Source organism: Falco naumanni, chromosome 13 (assembly GCF_017639655.2).
Source record: "Falco naumanni isolate bFalNau1 chromosome 13, bFalNau1.pat, whole genome shotgun sequence".
Lineage (NCBI taxonomy): Eukaryota > Metazoa > Chordata > Aves > Falconiformes > Falconidae > Falco > Falco naumanni.
In genome coordinates, this window is record NC_054066.1 from 18,884,143 (window position 1) to 18,906,150 (window position 22,008).

The 22,008-nt window shown below is 52.4% G+C and overlaps 1 protein-coding gene across 5 annotated transcripts in view; it reads left to right on the forward strand.

Annotated features, from left to right (window-relative positions):
* The first annotated feature begins 11,188 nt into the window (after window positions 1–11,188).
* The window catches only part of DIS3L2 (DIS3 like 3'-5' exoribonuclease 2), a 194,363-nt gene continuing 183,543 nt past the window's right edge, over window positions 11,189–22,008 (forward strand). For 3 of the 5 annotated variants that reach the window (XR_005830666.1, XR_005830667.1, XR_005830668.1), the window contains exons 1-2: window positions 11,214–11,316; window positions 13,885–14,604. Coding sequence is in view for 1 of the 5 variants with exons in the window: in XM_040613140.1 (XP_040469074.1) it covers window positions 13,905–14,604 (700 nt within the window). In the remaining 4 variants the exon portion in view is untranslated. Of the gene's footprint in view, window positions 11,317–13,884; window positions 14,605–22,008 lie in introns of all 5 variants that reach the window. The other 2 variants (XM_040613140.1, XM_040613141.1) reach the window with 2 other exon arrangements.

Genomic DNA, 22,008 nt, shown 5'->3' on the forward strand with positions numbered 1-22,008 from the left:
ATGACACATCAGCCCAAGGCAACCAGTTCAGGGAGTCAGAGAGCAGAAAGGGAAAGCGGGGGGCATTTGGCTTCACACCCCACTGCCCAGCCACCCCTGGACCCCCCTGCAAGCCGTCTGCCCTCCCCTTGCCTTGCTGCCCCACGGCCCCTCTGCTCCCTCCTCTTCCCTGGTGACCCCCCGCAGAAGAACACGGGCCAGCATGGGGTCGCTGTCGCAGGCTGGGGGGGGGGGGGGGGGGGGGGGGTGGGGGGGTGCCGAGGGGGGAGGTTAGAGCCCAAAACACAGGAATGGGCACAAAAAGCACTTTTTTTCCATATCCAGGGTTAAATCAGAAGCTGTCTGTCCCTCAGCTTCTCTCCCAGGTCCCTGCTTGGCAGGAGGGGTGTCACTGCCCTCCCTGGCAGGGATGTTGGGGCACAGGAGGATGCAGGGGGCAGTGGTGCTGCTTGAGGGCGCTTAGGTGGGTCCCTCGGCTTGGAGGGGGTGACCTGCTCTCTCTGTTCTTGTGGAGGGATGAATGGTGTCCCTGGCCCTGGGGATGGGACTTTTCACACACCCTGAGGTTGTCCTCTGCAGGACTGAGGGCACAGCCAGTGTCACAGGGTCCCTACTGGGGACAGGACCTCGAGGGCTGACCCACCCACCACAGGGCTGTGCAGCCTGGCCTCCTCTGACCTGCTCCCAGAGCAGGAAGGTGCGGGAGAAGGATGTGACCCTGGAATTAACTCCAGCAGCTCGCAGAGACTCTGGGGACACAGTGGGGGCTTCCCCCTGCCCTCCTCCTTCCCCTTCAGCCGGCAGGAGGGCAGGATTTGTGCCGTTGCTGCTGGTGTGACTGGCATCGGGCAGCTCTTAGGGCTCTGATTGCTTTTTGCTGATGGAGCTGGGCACCCCCCCAGCACCACGGCTAGGGGTGATGCTCTTATTGGGATCAGGCCAGAGGAGAGACACCCCATTTTGCAGAAGCATGCAGGGCTGGATTGCACTAGGCTGGATTTGCACCCCAAATCCCTTCCCTGGGACCCGGGACATGCTCTCTGCTCTTCTCCCTCTCTCCAGGGTCAGGTCCAGGCTGGTCCCTTTCTCCTGCTGCTTTTCTTGGTCTTTCTGGGCTCTGCTGCTCCCCAAATCCCTGGGGAGCTGCTCTTGCCAGGGGGGCATGGCAATTTGGGGGTCTGTGGTTTCCCTGCTGGGCAGCAGGGAGATGTTTCCTCCTCCACAGTCTGGGCTACTGGGCACGGGACACTTCAAAGGAGACTGGCTTTTCAGCTCCACGTGAACAGGAGCTGGAAGTAGAAGGTCTCAGTGGTTTTTCCATCATGCCTGCCAGGTGGAGACAACTTGGACTTTTTGGAGTGTAAAGTTGTGCTTGGGCATTTGTCTGCGTGCAGGCAGAGCAAGGCGATGGAGCTGGGATTAGAGCAGACCCTGGGTGCCAGGGGAGTCATGGGTGCAGGCGAGGAGCAGGGAGAGGCCCCTTCTCTTGGGGTTCAGCTCTCATCCCACCCAAAGTGTAGCTGAGATGTAACATCAGCCCCCCCCGGGGTGCAAGGAGGGGGCTTTTGAAGCACTACCCCCTTCAGCAGGGCTCGTTCAGGGGAGCAGCAGGCAGCTGCACCCTGAGTCTCCGCAGCCTGGGGCTGTCGGGGTGTCCCAGGTCCCCAGTGTCCTGCCGTCCCTGCCCTGGTTGTGCCGGCTCCTGCCCCGGTGCTGCGGGCAGCGACGCCCCGCGCCTTCCCCCGGGGGTCCCGGCACACTTCTGGGGGGCAATGTCCCAGAGGGGGGGACGAGCTGCCTCTCTTGCCATTCCCCCCCCCCCCCCGCCCCTGCACACTGCAGGGTGTGGGGTCGGCAGCTGTATCGGAGCGTCTCCCCCAGCCCCTCCCCCCGCAGTACCGCCCCGCTGCCACCACACATGCCACAAGGCGGTCAGGTCTCAGCCAGCGCCTGCCCGCAGGAGGCTGGTCCGTGCCCTCGGCTTCCACCAGCGTGGTTTGCATTAGCGTGTTTTCTTTGTCACGCTGTGCAGAGCCTCGGGTTTGGAGGGGGGTGCTTTATAAATCCAATTAGTCTTGTTATTCAAATTACTCAGCCTTTTCTGCTGAAAGTCGCTGGAGTCAGAGCCCGGCCCCTTAACTCAAACCAGATTGGATCCACCAGAGTGGCAAAAGATCCCAGCGGGGAGAAGAGATGGGTGGGAAGGGGTTAAGAGCATGAAACCCTTTTGCTTTGTGGGATGGGGGCCTGAAAGCTTTTAACCCTTGAAGGGGTATGCCTTGGGCCCTGCGGGTGCTTGCCCGGGCTGAGAACTGGCAGACTCGGGGCACAGGTGGAAGCTGAGGGCAGGGGAATGCACTGGCTGAGAGCAAAGGGGATTCTGCACGGTGGGGCAGGAAGGGATGGAGACCGGCGGGGTGGGCTGGAGGGGGTGACACCCCTCCCCATCACTCACCCAGGGGCACAAAGAGAGCTGGCGGGAGAGAGGGGCTCCAGGGGCTGCTCTGCCCCTGAGGAATACCAGCATTGACCCAGGGGTTATGGGGACACAGGCTGCCATGTGTTTGGTGAGGGGGTGGTTCAGGGTGACCTAAAAGAGGTGTGGAAATCTGTATTTGACTGCTCTCGATGTCACCTAATGTCCCCAGCACCCTTTCCCTTGTGACAGCAGACTAAGGCCTGGTCAGAGGTGTCCATATGGTGGCAGCGGTGCTGGCTCCATCCAGCCTGGATTTGAGCTTCTCACCCCTTTGGGTCCTGGAGGCATCACCCAAAGCCAGGACGTATCCTGCCCTCCAGAAAGCCCCACTACTGGGGTGAGGGGGGAACGGGCACGTGCTGGAAACTGCCCCAAAGCAGAGAACATCACTGCTAAAAATGGGGAGGTACTGCCAAGTCTTACCAACGTGGGGGTGACCCCTGAGAAGGGGGACTTGAGGGGTCTGTCGGTGTGCAGGGAGCAGAGAAGGGAGTGGAGTGGGTGCACGTGCAAGAGGGCACACAGGTCCCCACGCCTCAGGATGGAAGGGGATTCATCCAAGTGTGACTGGTGGCAGCATGATTTGGAGGGTGGGAGGAGATGGGTCATGGGGGTATGTGTGACAGCAGCACAGGGTGTTTCGGCCCCATCACAAGGAAGGGGTGAGTGATGCCTGTGGGTGAGGCTGGATCCTGCCAGCCAGCCCTGGGGCCCTGGGTCTCTTGGCTAAAGTCAGGAGCCAGGTTCCGGGCACCTTCCAGATGATGACCCCAAGAAGATTTACAGGACAGAAACGTGGACTCTAGCCTGAAGTAAGCTGTGCCACTGCAGCAGTGAACAATCAGCTATCTATCCCCTTTTTCTTCCACTCACTCTTCATTAGGGAGCACATTTCTGTATTGATTTGGGGAAAGCACTGCCCAGATTTGTGTCTTTGGGTCTCTTCTGCTGCCATGGGCCAGGGAGCATTTCCCGATGGAGCAATGGATAACGATAGTGTGAGGATTTCTCGCTGATGCCACGTGAGGACATCAAAAGGCTGTGTGCATGGGATGGAGATGCCGGAGTGGCCCACTACCAGTGGCCAACCCAAGGAGCTGTTGATGAAGCACCATCCCAAAGTCCATCAGTGGCTTTGGAGAAAATATTGTTGCTCTCTGCTTGTCCTGCCCATGTTGCTTGGTGCCACCTGGGACAGGGCCAGGGGAGCAGAGCAGGTACAAGAATGGAGCTGGTACAAGGACACAGCAGGTGCAAAGATGGAGGAAGTACAAGGATGGAGGAGCTACTTCCTCTCCAGTGCAGCTACCAACTACCACCAGGAACAAGACGTGCTGGTGTTTACCAGGAGAATGTCACTGGGGGTTTGATGTGCCACAACAGGAGTTTTTTACAGTTTATGGTTTTTTTACAGTTTTTAGAGTACCTCTCTAGGGGTCTGGTGGCAGCAGGCTCAGCAAGAAGCAGTTTGTTGGGGGATTTCGATTTTGGCTGCAGGGGTGGATGAGCACTCCCTGGTGCATGTGGTGGCAGGGGACCATGTGGTCCCACTGCTGTGGCAGGATGCAGCAGGTGATACGCCCCCTGAGGACGCTCTGAAGCAAGCTTTTCTGGAAAACAACTCTACAGTTCCTGAGGCAGAAGCACCAGCTCAGATGTGGCCACCAATAGCCCCTGAGCCCAGGCAGTCACAAGGGCCATTATGGGGAGAGGACAGGGTGGCTCTGCACCCTGGGGCGTGTTGCTTCTGGGGCACTGTGGCAGCACCAGTGCCTGCTTTGCCTCCAGATCTTGAATCTTGAAATGCTGATGGAGATTTCGGCCTGTTTGAACATCCCTGGTGTTTATTTTGGATGTTGCTGCTGCGTGAGGCATTACAGGAAACACTACACAATTTTACATTTTCCCCTGTCTCCTTTGGGTCCGGAAAAGGGCTCTGGCCCAGGACACACGCATGGCCAACATCCCTGCTTCCCAAACCAGGACCGCAATGGGGAGAGACCTTGCAGAGCTGCCCTGACAGGGCAGATGGGGACGGGGCTGCAGACACAGCAAGGGCACGGAGGCTGAGAGGACATCTCTGTCCCTTCCTGAGCCTCCCAGCATGGTGAGGGCAAGGAGACAAGGAAAAGCCCCAGGCTCCTGGGTCTTCGCTAGTGAAGTGCTGGTATCCTGGCAGGCACAGTGTGTTTTCCCCCCAGGGGCTTGCTTGGGGCTTTGCCATTTTCTCTGGGCTCTCCAGGATGCTTCAGTCTCCTCCTGACTATCTGGGTGTTTTCCCCAGAGCTGCACTGGGATGGCTGTGCTTCGGGGCTGGGCTGCCTCGCTGGACTGGTGGGAGCAGGAACACGACGTCTCGGACTTTTGTTGAACATCGAGAAAATGAAGCAATTCTAATGCACGGGTGAGTCCATGCCGTGAGCCTCCCTGTGTGTCAGTCCTTGGAGGATACGAACGGCATTGCTGCCAGCTGCCAGCAGCCTCGGCTCCCCAGCTAATGTAGGGGCAGGTTGTTGGGATTTTCCAGCCTAAATGCCACAGTCGTCTTTGTCCTCCCTTTCTCAGATGCCTCCCCACCAGACACGGGGGTTTGGCAGTGTTTCACCCACAGCCTGGAGGTCCCAACATTAGCCCAGGCTTGTCAGTTATTGCACTGAGCATCCATTTGGCAAGAGGCGCAGCCCAAAGACTTGATGGCCCAGAATGGCCAGAGGCTGAGTTTCCATCCCCACATTTGTCCCCACAGGGAGCTGTGCCTTGTGCAGGTCCTGGGCAGGGATCCAGCAGGTCAGCGGGGGTGGATGCCCAGCCTGTACCCAGGGGGGACCCCATGACGGTGCTGGAGCTGGATGTCACCACCACACCACGTTACTCTGCTGCAGCCCCGGGGGGAGTCTGTGCCCTAACATGCTACCTGTGCATCCGGGCCAGCTGAGCAGGTCCTCACTAGCCTGTGGCTCCGGTGATGGCGCACACCCCAGCTTGGCAGGACCCTCTTCCACCTGGCTTGGCTGGGTGAAACCCTGTCACTGTCGCAGATGCCATCAGCAGCCCCCTGCCCCCCTGCCATCCCCTAATGCCCTCCATCCCCTCTGAGCTGGCTTCTTGGGAGCCCAGCGCCAGGCAGTGGGAAGTTCCTTTTGGCATTGGTCCTTCAGGGCAAAACCTTTGGCCTTCCAAGGCCTTTCCCTGGAGCACCCCAGCTGTGGGAAACCCCAGGGGAAAACTGGGATACAGGGAGCTGAATCCATGTTGGTCTCAGAGATGCTGGTGGTAAAGTCCTTGACCTCCTGCCAGGGCTGCAATCCTGCTGAAGCCAAATTTGGGCTTTCTGCCCCTTTTTTTTCTTCCTGGGAGGGAGTCTGGCTGTCTCCCATGGAAGGGTTTGTGCAGGTGCCAGGCTGAGCAGCACGGGGTGCCCCTGGCCAGGGCACGGGGCTGGTGAGAGAAAGGGCAGATTTTGGCACCATGGATGCCAGGGCAACCTTGTGGAGCAGACAGTGGTCCAGCTGGGCCTCAGTGGTGCCTGGGAACATCTGGGGCCATTGTTCCTGCGGGCAGGGAGCGCTGCTGGCTGTGGGGCGTCACGGCAGCCCCGCTGCCACCCCACAGACAGCCGGTGTGGACGTGCTGGGCTCCACAGCCCTAACCTCTTGCAACCAGACAGAATAACAATGCCGGCCCACTGGGGTATAATGGCTGGTGTTTGCTTGAGATACAAAGGCACAGGGCTTTCACATGAGGTAATACTGATAAGTTACGCTCTCATTCAACACTCTGCCTGCCAGCCGGCAGTGGAGCCGGCAGCAGCCCCTGCTTGCCTTCACCAAGCTGCTGGATGTTTCCACTGGCCCCCCGGCCCTGTGGTCTCTGCTGGAGCATCACCCATCACTCACCCTTGGTGTGCTGTCCCCACTTGGCCCGCAGCCCCAAAGCCGCCCCCACAGGGGCTGTTCAGATCCCACCCTGCATGTGTGGTGTAGAGTGGCAGCAATGGGCGGTTGTGGGGTGAATGCCTAACCCTGGAACTGCAGAGCAGTGTGGTTCATCAGTCCTTGCTTGCCTTGAAGGCACCTTTTCTGCCTCCCTGGGAGCATCAGATCGGGCTTGAACTCATTGCATATCCCCTGGCCCTGCTGCCCACAAGCCCAGCAGCTCACTGCAGAGCAGCTCCCTGCCTGAGTTCCCTGAGACCCATGGAGCTTTGGCATCATCCAAACCCACTTCAAGCACCTTTGGGAGGCTCAGTCCTGCAACTGGCAGGGCAGGAGCATGCAGGGAAACTGAGGGCTGGGTTTTAAAAGAGATTTCGCCAGGTAGGATTACTATGGAAGAGACTTAAAGGTATCCAGGAGACCCCAGCCAAAACAGGAGAAGGGCACCAACCCTCTGCTTCAGTGCCCTACCCTGGCACCCCACCTCTCTCCTCTGCTGCCCCCCTCACCTCTTTCTTGGCTGCTGGTCCCTCTTCGCTGGGATCTAATTCTTCCTTTCCTTTGCTGGACAAACACAGGCAAAGCAGATCTTCTCCCCTGCCTGCGGCGAGGTGCAGGCATTCCTCCAGGCACTGCTGTGTCTGAGGGAGATGGGAACCCACCAGTCCTGATCTTGGGTGGCTGTTTCCCAACCAGAGGTATGGAGGTCTCAGAAGAAGACTGGAGAAGCTGAAGGACAGGTGGGGCAAGACCACATGTGTTGTGACATGGTTAGCAGATGTGTATCTACTGTGGAGAGAGATGTTTTTTAGCTTATTTATGGTAATAAATCTGTCTCACTCCCCTCTATCCCCCTAAGCATGGCTTATGTCCTCAGGTCAAGTGCCCAGATGCCTGAGCGATGTCAAAGTGAGTGAGACTGGCCTAAATCTGGATGCTGCTGCTGCAATTGAGACATTTCCAAGGGTGCTCAGAGGCTCCAGAGCAAACCTGCAGCCCCGCTCTACCTTTGAGAATATCCTCGTGCCATGTGGGTCTATCCTCTGGACAACAGCAGGGCAGGGAGGTGGAGGCAGAGGCAGAGCACCCCGCTAACCTCCATCCTTCTGCCATGGCCTGTAGCCTGAAATATTCAGTATCAATGAGAGGTGACATTTGGGTTGGCAGGGGCAAAATTTCCATGTGCAGTGTCAGTTCACGCTATGTGGGCTGTGAGAAGCAGACAGAGGCGTCAGAGGAACCTCTCTGCTCCCATCCAGGGTTCCCCTCATTGAGTCATCTCAAGGAGGCTCCAGCCCTTTGGCCAGTCACTCCTGAATAACACTGATGTAAACGAGTGCCGGGTGGGCCCTTACTCCTTGCTGAAACTGCAAGCAGAGGAGCCAAAGCCTTCGTAAGCGGAGCGCTCCCAGCCAAGGAGCCATGCGGTGCTATCGCTTCGGCTGAGGTGCCGCAACACGTTCCAGTTTCAAACTGTCTCGGGGGAGCAGCTACCAGTTACTGCCTGGGGGAAGATGGTGAGATAATCCTGCACTGTGGGAAAGCAAGCTGAGGCGCTGGGCTGGGCTTGCTGCTACAGGACCCCAGGAAATGAGAGTGCAGGGGAAAAATATGCCCATGGACTTGCTCCCTTTCAGAAAGCCCATGGCTGGCCATGGAGGGTCGTGGAAGCATCAGTGAGGCAACAGCTCCTTTCTGCTCAGCAGTCACAAAGATGGTGTGGATGGAAGATGGAGCCAAAAGCAAGACTGAAGCGGTCCAGCCCTTCCGTGGAGGGATTGCATTTGATGGCATCCTGCATGAGGCACCAGCTTGCTGCCACATTTGCATGAGGCCTCTTTCAAAGGGTGCGAAGGATGGGCATGCAGCTGGCCCCAGCCATACAGGGATCTGCTGCATGCCTGCAGGCCACCAGGAGGGTGACATGTATTTACTGTATCTCATTTGTCTGGGACAGCGATGGGGCAAAGCAAAAGGGAGCACAAACGCAGGCTCTGCCCCATGGACCAGACCAGATTTTCAGGCTCCTGGCTGCTACCAGGAGAGGAGGACCGAGAAATGCTCTGCCAGTCTGCGGGGGCTCATGGCACCTTGTGCAGCAGGGGCCCAGCTGGAGGCATGACGGAAGCGTCCAGCTGTAGAGCCATACCCCTCTCACCACGCATGATAACACTGCGAAACTGCAGGCCCCAACACCAGCAGCAGTGCTAACAAGCACTGAATCCTCCTCGCCTCCTCCCATCATCTATCGTCTTCTGTGGAAGGAATAGGGCACGTTAAAGCCACTGCAGCTGGTGGCACCACCTGGTGCAGGAGGGAGCCTAGCCAAGCTCTGGGCTCGGCTTCATCCCCACAGGGATGAAGAGCAGAGACATGGCGTGACTCAGTGGCAAAGAGAGGAGCTGCTGCTCCCACCTGGCTGGCACAGGGAGGGGGGCAGCGGGGCTGGGACATCCTGAGTCCCTCATCCCATCTCCTGCTCTTCCAAATGCATGAGCTCCCCACTTCTGCATGCAGCAAGAGCAGCCCGGAGGGATGGCATGCACCAACCCTGCACAGCTGGGGATGTGTCACTGCTGTGCCTTAGCAGGACCTGTGCCAACCGCCTCGCTTTAGCAGCAGCCGGGGGAATGGAGGAAGCAGGGGAACACGGACCCTTCCACTGAAGGGGTGATCCCATGTGGCTCTGCTCTGCCTGGGCCAGCTCCAGTTGAAATGGTCTCCACCCTCTGTCTTTGGGGCCGGAGGGACCTGCTGCTGTGGCTGGACCGCCAGACTGGTGGCTCTGCCCGCATGGAGGAGGGCTGCTTGCTTCCTTGCCGTCTGGGCTGTGCAGCAGCTGGGTGGATGGTGTGGGGCAGCTTGCTGCCTCCCAGCTGTGCCAGGGCAGAGCTGAGTCCTCGCTTCCCTCCTTGAGGGGCCAGAGCTGCCAGGATGGGGGCAGCTGATGAGCACCAGCAGATCACAGGCAGAGCCTGTTGGCTCTGTGTGGTTCGTATGAAGATGCTGCCTTTGCTGGTGGCATCCTGGTGCTCAGGGAGATGCAACTGTCCTTGTGCAGGCAGGTCTTGCTGTCCTTGGTCCTACAGCGAAAGCCTGGTGGTTTCTCAGGGCAGCTCCCTTGGCCAACCTGAAGGCTGGACCTGGAGAGGCCTGTGCCTGCCATGGCTGCCATGGAGCGCTTCACCTTCAGCAGCTCCACCTCAGAGGGCTCACCATGGCTTTGTGGAGGCTCAGTGGCTGCGGGGCCAGTTTGTGTCTAGGAGAGGCCAGCAGCCACAGGTGTGCTACTGACTGAGTGGATGTGGCCTCATGGTCTTTAGAGGTGACTGATGCCAGGCACTGTGGGCACTGACATGCAAGATGTGGAACAAGCACCATGGGGCAGGTGTTTTCCCCATCCTAAGTGAAGGGGAAGCCACAGACAGCCTGCTCAGACCCATGTTCCTTCCAAACTGAGGACCAGAGCCCTTTCCCTTCAGAGCCCTACCTGGAGACAACAGCTCAGGTCCCTTTGGACCCTTCTTCCACCCTCCAAGGAGCTGCTGCAGGCAGCTCAGATGGGGTTGACTGGAGGTGCCATGAGGCCAGTTTATTGCTCTCCAGTTTTTCTTTTGGCGGAAGTTTTTTGGCAAACCCAGCCAGAGTTTGCAGGTAACAGCAAAGTGACCAAACCTAGTCAGCTAGACCCTGGATCTGACTCTGCTATGAAGCCCCGTGGGAGGACTTGCAGCCACAGAAAGAACAGCGGGTAAAGCCCCAGCTCCTGACTCTGGTCTCATGCTTCACCATCTGACACAAAGGCTCTGACTTACCCTGCTGGAAATCAGGCCAGTGCTGCCCAGTACCATGAGTTGGTCACTACTCGGGTGCTGTGGTATGGGTGGGCTGGAGGGCTGGCAGGTTGCCTGGCACCCAACCCCCAGAGCTAGGGGAGCATGAAGAGCTCAGGACACAGGAGCCTGCTCTCCTCTGCAGCACAGCCAAGGCCACGCAGGTCTCGAAGGAGGCTTCCCTGTGCGGCTTCTGGAGGTACAGCTGCCTGCAAACCTTTGGGAGTTTCCACTGGGACAGTAGCAGTTTTGGCTCTTTACAGTATTAAATCAGCTGAACTATGTGTTTTTTACCCTATCTGGCTAGAAACTTTGGATGAAGCAGGAGTGCTGGCGGTGAACTGGACACCACAGAGCACCCAGCTGGCCCTGGCTGGAAGCAGGAGTGTGCCTGGACACTCCAGGGATCATGGTGTCTGCAGACCTTCAGGCTGGGGATGGTCTGGGTTGGGCTTCTGCTGTAGTGCCAGCACCTCCTGTCCCCCACCTCCCCGCTGCACCCTGGCCCTGCAGGGACCCCGTTAGATGCCCCAGCTCAGCCCCCCAGAGCAGAAGCCCCAGCCTGGGTGGCCTACCACCCTCACCCGCTGTGACTGACCAAGCAGGGGCCCAGGCCCAGCCTCAGCCCTGTGTGGAGGCTCCCCTTTCCTGGCAGGCCGTGGAGACCCGCAGGCCCTGCCAGCAGGGAGCCCCCTCCTCTGCAGGGAGCGGGGCTGGGGCACCCTGTCCCCTCCTGGGCCACCCTGTCCCCCGCCGGGCCAACCTGCCCGCCCTCTCCACGGGGCCTGCCTCACGGGGCCCTTCCCGAGCTCCGTCCTTTGGCCCAGGCGGGGCCCACGGGCTGGCGGGCCGCCCCGTGTCACTAGAGGCCGCTCGGGGGTCCGGGTCCTGCGCCGGCCCCGCGGGTGCGGGGCGCGGTCAGGGAGGGACGGGGAGGGAGCGCTTCCCGCGTTCGGCCTTCTGGGCCCTGCCGCGGCCCGTAGGCCTCCCCTGACCCGGAAGTGGACGGTGGGGGCGCTGGGACATTTAAACGGCGCGGAGCGGCGCAGCGGGGGGAGCGGTTCGGCCGGTGAGTGGCGGGGCCGGGCTGGGCGCGGTGCCCCCTCCCCGGGCTCGCCGCCAGGGTCCCGAGAGGAGGGAGCGGCGCCCCGGCCGGTCCCGGCGGCGCTCGGGCCCTGTCACCCTCGTGGCAGCGCCGCCGCGGCGGGGGCCGGGCCTGGCGGTTTGCTGGCTCGTCCGGCGGGCGCCACCTGCTTCGGTCCTCGCAGAAGGGTGGCGGCGGCCCGGGTTGCGTTCCCGAGGGGGTCGGGGACGCTCCGGGCGAGAGCGCTGGTGCCTGGTAGGGGAGGGGGCGGCCGAGGGCCTGCCCCGGGCTGCCCCCGCTCCCGGTCGTGCCGCTGGGGCGGGTGCGCCCACCTTTGCCGTCGTGCGCTGCCTGGGGGCCGGGACACCCTCCGGGCGCCGTCCCCTGCGAGGTGAAGGGCGGGGGAGTGGAGGCCGGCGCGGCTTTTGGAAAGGCAGTCGGGTGGGAACGGCGGGGGCAGTTTCCCCACTGGGCCCGGCTGAGGGGGCATCTCCCTTCGTGTCTCCGTCCTGGCATCCCGCTCATCCGCATGGCTGTCCCGCCGTGGGGCCCAGCCTGGGTGAGCAACGCCTCGGGCCCACCTCTGCCTCCCTCTGCGCCCCGGCCGCTGGCAGCCTGGCGGGTCCTGCCTGTCCGTGGAAGACCAGAAATGACATTGTAACGTGTGGGGGCTTGTAAGTCCCTGTCTTTTGTCTGTGCACCGGTTGCTAACTGCTACTGTGATGAAAGTTGCAGAAATTATAGTGGAGGTGAGGTGCAAATGTTTAGTCTTTGCTTATAAAGACAGCGAACTCCTGTATCCTGGAACCAGTGTTTGAAGAGTTAGCCTCACTGGCTTTTATAAATGTTATCTACTTCTATTGAACTGGCAATGGGAAAAGGTGACGTTAAAAGAAAGCTTGCTGTAGACCTACCCATGTGAGTGTTTTGTAATAGCTCTGTAGCAGGTCAGTCTATTAGAAAAGTTTAGCTATTGGCCAGCACCAATGGAAAAATCCTAGGAACAAGAATCACAAACCACACAAAGAATTTTTCCTATTTGTTCAGGGATTTTTAATTTTTGCTTTGTATTGTGAAGCCTGCTCACATCCGTGCTCAATTACTTAAGTAAATCTTGCTGCAACACACATTATTTCTCTGAAAGGGCCAGAGCAGGCGCTCTGAGGAGGAGCTGGCTCTGCTGTCCTTGGTCCCTGCTGGATGATGCCCTGTTCCTAGGCAGTATGTGCATGGAGGAGACTGTCTGGATGCTTATCCTCTGTGCAACTGCAGCAAAAGGGAGAAGAGGGCTGGGTAAGGGCAAAAGAAAATTCCAAGCATGCTGGAAGTAGGGAAGGGAATAAAAATTTCTTTTCTGCTGAGCTCAGTATTCTGTTCTGCCAACATCCCTGTACTTAGAGAGGTGACGAGAGAGAGAGAGGTTTAATGGATGGTATTCTTTATTTTAGATTAGAGTCCAATGCCCCTCAGTTCTGGTATAAAACATGATAGTAAGCCCTGAAGTTCTCAATGTACCAGCTGGGGTGAAGTTCAGCTGTTCAGCTTTAAACATGTCTTGAAAGATAAGAGGCACTTTTATGAAAACCTGCAGAAGACAGCAGTTGCATTGGGCTCCTTTATCAATATTTTTATATTGCTTTTTGATGTTACATACAGCAAAAATCATTGCAATGTCCTGTCTATACCTATAATTTACCTTAATAGTAGCTGAGGATAATTTACTAGATTGTTTTGCTCTGAACACTTAAAAGCTAGAGCAGCTGAAAAAGGATTGGAAGATGCTTGATCTACTTAAGTTCCATGTTTGTGCAGCAAAGGTGGAGGTGTAATACCATCTGCAGAAACTGGTGCTGGATGGAGCAGCAGCCAGTGTGTCTCAGTTGCTAAGAATTACGAGTTCTTGCAAGATGGTTAGTTGTGCTAGGGAATGTGTTTTATTTCCATCGTACTGGGAAGTGAGTTTATGGCTAGAAAGACAAGCTGAAATGGTTAGTCTTCGTATCCGAAGCAAATGTCCTGTATAATCCAGATGCGTCAGTCATTGTGGCAGGGAGTTAACAGGCAATGTGTGCTTTTACAGCAACATTGAAGCACTTCAATAAGGATGAAGACTATTTTTGAAGACTCTAGGTTGGACATGACAAGATTTTACTTCTGATAAATACTAAACTGATAAATCTGATAAAGTTCGTCAGTCACTGCTTTAATTTACCTGGCTTTTTCAAAGGCAGGGAAGAGCAGATTGAAGGAATCCTTTATATTTGGGGTATATGCCTCAGGACACAATTCCCTGTTTTGTGTGGCATATGGGCAGGTATGACTTACAGGCTGTGGTCACTTCTAGGTACTGACAGGGATTTGGTGCAGGGCAGATGTTGAGAATGTCGTGAAACCCCTTCCCCCTCAGTGGAGTGACTTACCAACCCAGAATTTTTGTAAAGGTCAATACGTTCTCATTTAGTACATTTTTGTGTCTTTTAGTGTCATCAATTATTTGATGCTTTGTTTCAAGAAAATAACCCTTTTTCCCCCTGTGTCTATTTATAACTGAAGTTTGGGGCTTTTACTGCACTATGGATCAGCTGGGGTATGTGAGAAGTACTGCTTCTGCCCAAGGTGCCAAAGAGGGATTGGGCAAGCCTGCTGCTCCCCAGAAGAACGCTTATGCGAGGCTTGTGCAAAAGCACCACAGCGTCCGATTCCGGTCCTATTTGAATCACGTTGCACAGAAGATGCAGCTAGAAGAGAGCATCTCCAGTGACCCCAGCTCGGATCTGGACCCACCCCTGAGGAGAGGCCTCGTGAAGGATAATCCAGCCAGGAATGGATTGAATCTGCGCAGCTATTCACCGGTCAGAACATCTCACCTGGAACAGCTTATGCCTGGAGGATTTGGGAACAATAAACCCCAAACTGCTGTGAACAGAAGTCCTCATAAAACAAATACCATTGTTAGTCCAGAGAGAGACTTGGAGTTCGAGGAAGACTATTATGTACATCAGCACGGAGCTGCAGCTGACTTGTTAAATATGAGTGATGCCCTGGGTGGGAGAGTATCGAACAGCCTAAGACACCGTGCAGCTCTGCGGAAGTCCTCTGGTTCTGATGAAAAGGATGAGGATGACATGTGGAGGAGGAAACATAAGAAACGAGGCAGATGTGCTGCCAACACAGATACAGCAGCTGGACACTTGTTGACTGAGCAGTTTAGTGAGGATGTACTGGCAATAAATGCCAGGAAAAACAGTCACTCCTCTCCAGGTCGAGTCCAAGGTGAGTTCACAGTGATGAACTGTTTAGTCCATTTGCTACAATTACTGTGGAATTGAATGTTAGGTTTTAGTCACGAGTGAGTTAACATGAGCCAGTTCTACTCTGTCCAAGTTAGTCAGCCCTTAGTTACCTGTGGGTGGCTTTGTCCTGGTTTACAAGTAAGCCATCCGGCATGTGTAAATGGCTTCATGTGGAGCCAGCTTGGTGCTGGCAGAACCTAATCCCCTGGCCTAAGCTCTGTGAATGTGGCTGTGCTGCTTCCAGGCTCAAGACTAGGAGAGCCCAATTTCTCTGGTGTAGAGTCCAAATTAGTAAGACTGCTGGATCTGAGCTGACTCAGGACAGAGTCACGCTTTTCTCTGCATTGCCTCTTTGGATCTGGAGCATTTGCTTGCCTTTGCGGAGGGTCCAAGTCCATCTAATACTCAGGGGCTAAGATGCCTGTGTAATATCTAATTCTTGATACAGAGTGTTGACTCCAGTAAATTTTGCTGTTAGTAGCAAAGAGACCACATCTTGCAGTAGTAAAGTGAATGTCTCTCTGAAATGTGGTACTCAAGGCAAAAAGCTCTCTTACGGAGATAAATACAATTTTTTATTAAAAAAAATAATCCCCAAAACAAAGCATCAACAAGCAACCAAAGCCAAAGTTCAAATTTGATCTCTCAGTGTAATGGGTTAAAACTTCCTCTGAATGTTGTTTATGGTGAAATACTTGGATAGCCTGATCTTATGAGCTACTGCTGGAGGAACTCATAAATGTCACCATATTAAATTCTCTGTAACAAGTAGAAAAGAGATTGATTTCTCAGCTGAGTAAGATGGGCCCGAGGCCTATCACAACCCTGGGATTGGAAATGAGGTAAACATTTAACTAAATCAATCTTATAAAACTATGCTCTGTCACTCAAGAGTGACAAGTAATATGCTTTTCTCAGTGATAGTGATATTTTTGAGGCTGTGACAGTAGATAATGTGCTAAAGTTGGTAAACTTTCATGAGTTCTTGCAAGACAGATCATAGAGATATAACAGAGGCAGGTTATGTTAAAATTTGTTGATGAGCTTGGTTTCTTGGAGTTTTTTTGTTTATTTTTTGCATGCTTCATTGTAACATTATTTATTATGCTAGCCTGTTGTAATAGACTTTGCTACCTTTTACCCTTTAACTTTTGGGGAGCAGAGAAGTGCAGCTAACAGAGATGGAGATCCTAGAAGGCTTACAGTTTGTAGCCATAAAAATGATAGGTGCCTACATGGATTTTAATCTAATATAAAAATACCCTGGCTTTCAAAAGCAAGCACCTGCAGTTCCCTCCTGGTCTAGTTGGGAGCGAGGTTGCACAAACCCTTTGAAAACTAGTTGTTTGCTTAGTGTAAAGACCTAGAGCATAAAATGGTGACCCTCATGTTTGACCTCCCAGGTGGAAAACTCACGCTGTGGGGAAGATTATTGGAAAATTATTTGCTTAAACAGTGACACCCTTCCTGTTCTTCCCCCTGCATGCCTCCCTGGCCACCCTCCTGTGTAGCTGAGATCGGTTACACTCCAGAATGCTTGCAGGGACATGAAAAGAGTTTATTGAGGAGGAAAGAAATGGGGGGTGGGGGGGGTGGGGAAGTAATTTGGTTCAGAGAAACATCTTTTCTGCTGTTCAGTTTGAGTATGTTTTAGAACTCTTGCTTAAGTGAAATGAAGATTTTACAGTATGCAAGCGCTTAGGTATGAGAACTCACACATCACAGTACCAGATTAATTTTTTTCTCACTTCAAAGCTTGTCTTTCTCTCTTGATGCTGATATAAGTCTTATTACTTTGCATAGGCAGGTGCCTGGTTTGATCAGTTTAAATCAAGGCTTGTGAAACTGTGATGGCAAGAATTGCTTCTGTCATGGCAGTGAGGCATATCATCTTTTCAGTAGTGACATTTCCTCATAAATTAACTCTGTTCAGGCTGTTGTAGGCTTTCCAAAAGGCTCTTTGAGCTAATCTCAAAGCCAGGTATCTCTTTTTATATCGCTTCGTTTCATTGTCCTCATCTTAACAGCTCTTCAGCTCAGGCTTTGGTTGTTCCGTGGTCAGGTTTGCAATGTCCCTAAAACTGACAGTACTAAAATTGAAGGCAAACATGGAGGTCTGATAAAACCCTTTGAGTGCCCTGGGGCAGGCTGTGGGCACAGAGGGACTGGGCTGTGTTAATGTCCTTCTGGTGGTGCAGTAGTTCCGGTGGCTTTGGGGGAAAGTGGAGTGGTTTGTGGAGCCCCAGGCAAGCATCACTGAGCCCTGGAGCTCACTGCTGGTACGCGTTGCTGTCTGTGAGAAGCACTTGAGGATTGCCTTTGTCATTCTGTACTGTAAGGCTCCAAGATGAGGACTGAGGGGCAGAAATAATTTCATAGCAGATAATCAGGAAACTGACCATGGCAGTCTCTTCTGGCATTCTGTACAGTAGCTACTTTTCCCAAGTATTGGAAACTTTGAAGCTGAGAGCCGAGTGTGGACAAAACTCCATTGTCCCTTGTCTGAAATGTGACATAATCATGAAACTGCAGGTTGGATTCACTCTACGTTATCAGCACTCTTGGGTTTGGGTAAACAAAGATGCATGTAGAAGCTGTTCCACAGATTGTTGCTCATTTTGGCACAGCTATAACCTCTGTGAAGAGAATTACCATAAAACCTCCTGTTCTGAAGTTTCTTCTCAAACAAACCCCTGTAAGCTATATAATAATCCTAAAATGCCACTTTAAATTGTGATGCTTTTAATTTTTAATCTAATAGCATTTTCCTGCTGGTGTTTTCCCCTAAATCTCCAGTTCTCTAGGTTCTTTGGGTACTAACATTTGGTTGAACTTCCTTAACAGAAAGTATATTATGAAGTCCCTTGAGTTTTCTGGTTTTGATCAAAGGCTCTAATGGTTTTCTCACTTCAATCCGGAGATAGTCATCAAAATCACTTTTCAGACTGACTGATGTTTCTGTCATAAAAGGGTTTAAAACCATCTCTTCCTTGAGGACAGAAGTACTGACTCTTTCTGCAGCATCTGTCTGTCCCATGCTAGTCATTGAAATTTGCATGGCTGTTAAGTGGAACTTCATCTTAAATATCTGTGATGCATTGCTTTATCAGTGAGTGTGGACCAAGCTGCATGTTTTATTGGGGACAGCCAGGTTTCAGTTGCTTTTTGAGTATGTGCACTTCACAGCCTGTTTTTGAGGGAATGTTACTGTTTGATAGAACATTCCTGAGTCTGCTGGAAAGCCTAAAAAAACTAGACATCTGCAGAAGAGAGCTGTCCTCCAAATGTGGAGTGCAGCATGGTCTTTGGGAACACCATCTCCCAGCCATTCTTGATTGTAGAGGATCTCGGGAGCTTGAGTACCAGGGAGCAAAATGGTTTTATTGATGCTGAAAGCTTGGGTGGAGCAAGATGCTTGTAAAGGTTGTTTGGTACGAAATTGGTTCGGACTTGATGGGCGGAATATACAGTCTCAGTTTGTATCTGCAGATATCCTCCTTGGGAAGAACACCACCACCAGCTTTGCTAGGTATCCTCTTGAGGCTCCTCTCGCTACAAGCTTCACGGGTTTGTGATGTGATGGAGGTATCTTATCCATCTGTCAGGGTCAGCATGCCCCCTGAGTAGAAACAGACAATTCCTGGGTAACAACATGCCTCTTCTGAAATGGCGTAAGATTTCCACAGTGCTTTCTGATTTATCATCTGTCTGACGCTTGGCATTTATTCGCCCAGCCTGTGGTACTTAACCAACTTGGGCAGCTTCCACGGAGGAGTGTTGCTGGCAAGCAGGCTGGTGTTTAGTATCATAGCTTTAAAAACAATTGTTGCTGTTGGATGGTGGTGTTGTGTTTGTGGCTGCAACCCTGACATTTAAGAGTTTCAGTACAGGTAAAGGAAATACCCTGGAGTGGCTTTCCTGCATGTTTGATGGGCACAGCTGGTCAAGAGATACCAGCCTTAACACAATGGCAAAATCTTACGGGTTTTGTCTTTCCACAGTATACTGCAGCGAATTCTGTATTTGCCTTTGTTTCTCTGGGAGCAGTTGGAGGAAGAACCACAGCTTCTGCTTTTCCCTTCTTGTAAGGCAAATTTAAGATAATGCTACTTTAGTGGTGAGTCTTCCAGTTCTTGCGTGGTGAAATTCAGTACTTAAGAATGCTGTTATCTCCCTGTCTGGCACAAGTAAATATAAGCCAGTGATCTAGTAAAGGCCACAGAATCAGCTCAATAAATGGAGAATGTTGGTTGCTGTGGAAATCTTTAAAATGTAGCTAATCTTGCCAGGTGCAATGTAATGTTCCTTAGGTGACATTAATCATAGTAATAAGATATGAGAGAGGAGGGAAAAACTGGATTTATTGTATGGCCCCATCTGAGAAACACATGAAAAATAGAATGCTCCTTTCTTTAATGATTTAGCAACGTCATCACAAACATAAATTTCTCTCTTGCTTTTGATAGAAAAAAAATCCTGCATTCCTGAATCTTGTGCAACTAATGTTTTTGGCTAACATCAGCTATAGTATGTGAGTTAATATCTGATGTATCCTCTCCTGGGGAGATGAGATCCTGCCCTTGCAGGGACTGTGGTTTTTGTGTGTGATCTCATAACTGTCTTCCATGCCCTTTACCAGAGTCCTGAGCGCACTGTGCTGCAGTGGGACCGAGTTCTGCAGCAGGAGCCCTTCCATTTGGCAGCAAACCTTTCATCTCCGTGAAGGAGCTTCCTTCACCTACTAGTGCTTGTGTGAAAATGTTCATCAGTGGAAGCACTTGTTGCTGTTAACCTGGCTTTCTTTTTTTAACTGTTTTTTCTTCTCTTTAGCCCCCATTATGTAGCTCAGGTAACTATGTCTGTCAGTGTGGTGTTGGTCCTAGAAAAGTAATAAGCTAATACAAGAATTGAATTGATTTTTTAATCAGTTTTACATCTTTTCTTTAGTGTGACTTGTCAGTTTATGCAATAGAGGTCCTGTTGAACTTCATCAGTGTCAGTTTCTCATAAGGTTAGCAGTTTGATGATAAAGGTATGAATGTGGTTGCTAGTGTGTTAGCATAATAAAATCACAGCACGTATGTAATGGTTTAAAAGCTGTTTAGGTGAACTAATTAAATGCAGCAATAACCTGAGAATGGTTACCAACAGGTGTGTCTGGTTCCTGCAGTGTCATATTCTGACCCTGTGCTGTTTAGTACTTCAGTCAATCATCAGGAAGAAAACATACAAGTAGGGTTGAAAGGCTTTTTGGATGACTTGGAGATGACAAGGAGTATTGAATTATGGGGGCAGTTACTGGCAGCCATCTGGATCACTTGGTGGACTGGGAGTAGGCAAAACAAGATCTATTTATTGGGCCAGTGTAGAACCATGCTAGCAGTGCGAGGAACCTAGTGTGGGAAGCAACAGCTTGGAAAAAAGTTCTGAGCTTTTGATGGATTAATCAGCTGAACATCCCCCTCCTGTGAAATGTGGCCAAAAGGGTAATGGATGAGCATGGGAATTGGAAGATGGAGTATGGACTGCGTGTGTCTTTGGCACGGCAGCAGCTTCTGGAGTATTGTATCCTGTGGTGATGCCCTCTGTTCAGGGCGGATGATGATGAATTGATGAATACTCAGAGGACGGCCACAAGAAGATTAAAATGCTGGGATCATGAGTGAGTGATTTGAGGAACCTTGCTTTACTTATCAAAGAGATGCTTGGGGGAAGGGAGCTTTCAGTAAATTGCCTACATCGGGAACAGATGTTCAATAATAGGCTACTCAGTTGAGCAGATTATGATATAACACATTTGAGGCTAAACAAATCTGGGCTTGAAATACGGTGCAATTTAGCAGTGAGGGTAAATGACCATTGGAACAGTTTCACTAAGGCTTGTGGTATGTGGGCTGTCACTGGCATGTTTAAAAGCCCTGATAACAAGTTTTACCCCTCAAATATGCTGGCGTTCAAACAGGAATTAATTTGGAAAAGCCCTCTGTCCTCTTTTATCCATGAGGCCAGCCAGCCCACACACCCCAGTCCGGTCTGGTCCGTTGTTCAGATAATCTCTGAAGTATCTCCTTCGCTGTGGGTACCCAGGTAGGTAGGACAGATGCTTTGCAGCTGGCTTCAGTGGCTAATTGTGATTCCTGCCCAGTCTGTGCCTGCTGCAAGGATTTCACCGCTGTCTTGCTCTCCAGCCTCTGCTTCTGCCTCTCCTGACCTATGTGCTGGTGTCCACGTTTTGCCCTCCCACCTCAAGCCCCCCTGCAAACGAGCTTCTTGAAATGATTGGGCTGCATGTCCCTAACTCCCTCTTGTGGGGAAATCTGAGCTACAGAGAGTTGAAACTTGGCTGGGGCAGGATGGAAAACAAAATGTTGAGATCTATTGCATAAAATAATGTCTTCTGTGGCAAAAATAAAAACTTCCAGGGTGCTGAAGGAAGGTGTCAACACCTAGTAGCTGCAGCCCACAGATGTATGGGGCAGGTCATGCTTGGGAGAATATTTCAGGCTCTCTACAGATACAAGCCTGCAGCGATACTGTGTTTTTGTTCAGTTTGTATGTTTTTAGGACTTTTCCCCCCATGTTACTAAGGGTTGTGAATTATGTACCTACTACATTGAATGGGCAGTATGGGGAATGGTTCTTCAGCAAATCGTCTTATTCTGCAGCTTATTTGGTATCCTTGGGCTAGGTATGAATCTGAAAGCAGTTCTTTCATTTCTTCAACTGTTAATGTCTTCCAGTACATTAGCACCTCCCATCAGGTATTTTGCCTTTCAAAGCCTCATGACTTCCTCTGATCTTTGAGCAACTTGCTTCCCTTAAACTACTGAAGCTCAGAAATCAAAGAGAGAACTTCTGCAATATTACGTTTTTAAAGTATTTTTCTTCAAGTCTTGAAGAAGCCTTTTCACAGCATAGTTGCTGGATAAAACAAAGAGCACAAGGTAATGGAAGCGAAAGATGCTTTGGGAGGATGGAAGGATGAGGGGACAGTGGAAGCAGCCCTGACCCACATCCCGAGGCAGGAGTGGAAGCCTGGAGGAGTGCAGTCACCAGGCGGAGTAGGTAGTTAGGAGGTCATGAGCAGGGTGGAGCTGGTTCACAGAGAGTCCTGAAAACTAGAGGAGCTGTATCCCCTCCCTGACAACGCCACTGTGCTGCTGCTCACAGCTGGAGCACAGTAACTATTTTGATAAACTTTTAGTCTATTGCTACTAAATGAGTTTCGTCACCAGCCCTTAGTTCACAGCCTGGAATGGTATCTTTGGCTCTTGCACTCATGTAGTATTCCTACAACACAAACCCTGCTGAGGAATTGAATAAAACTGCAATTACTGTCTGAGTTACTGAAGTCAAAATCCTGCAGCATGAGGATGCTTGGAAG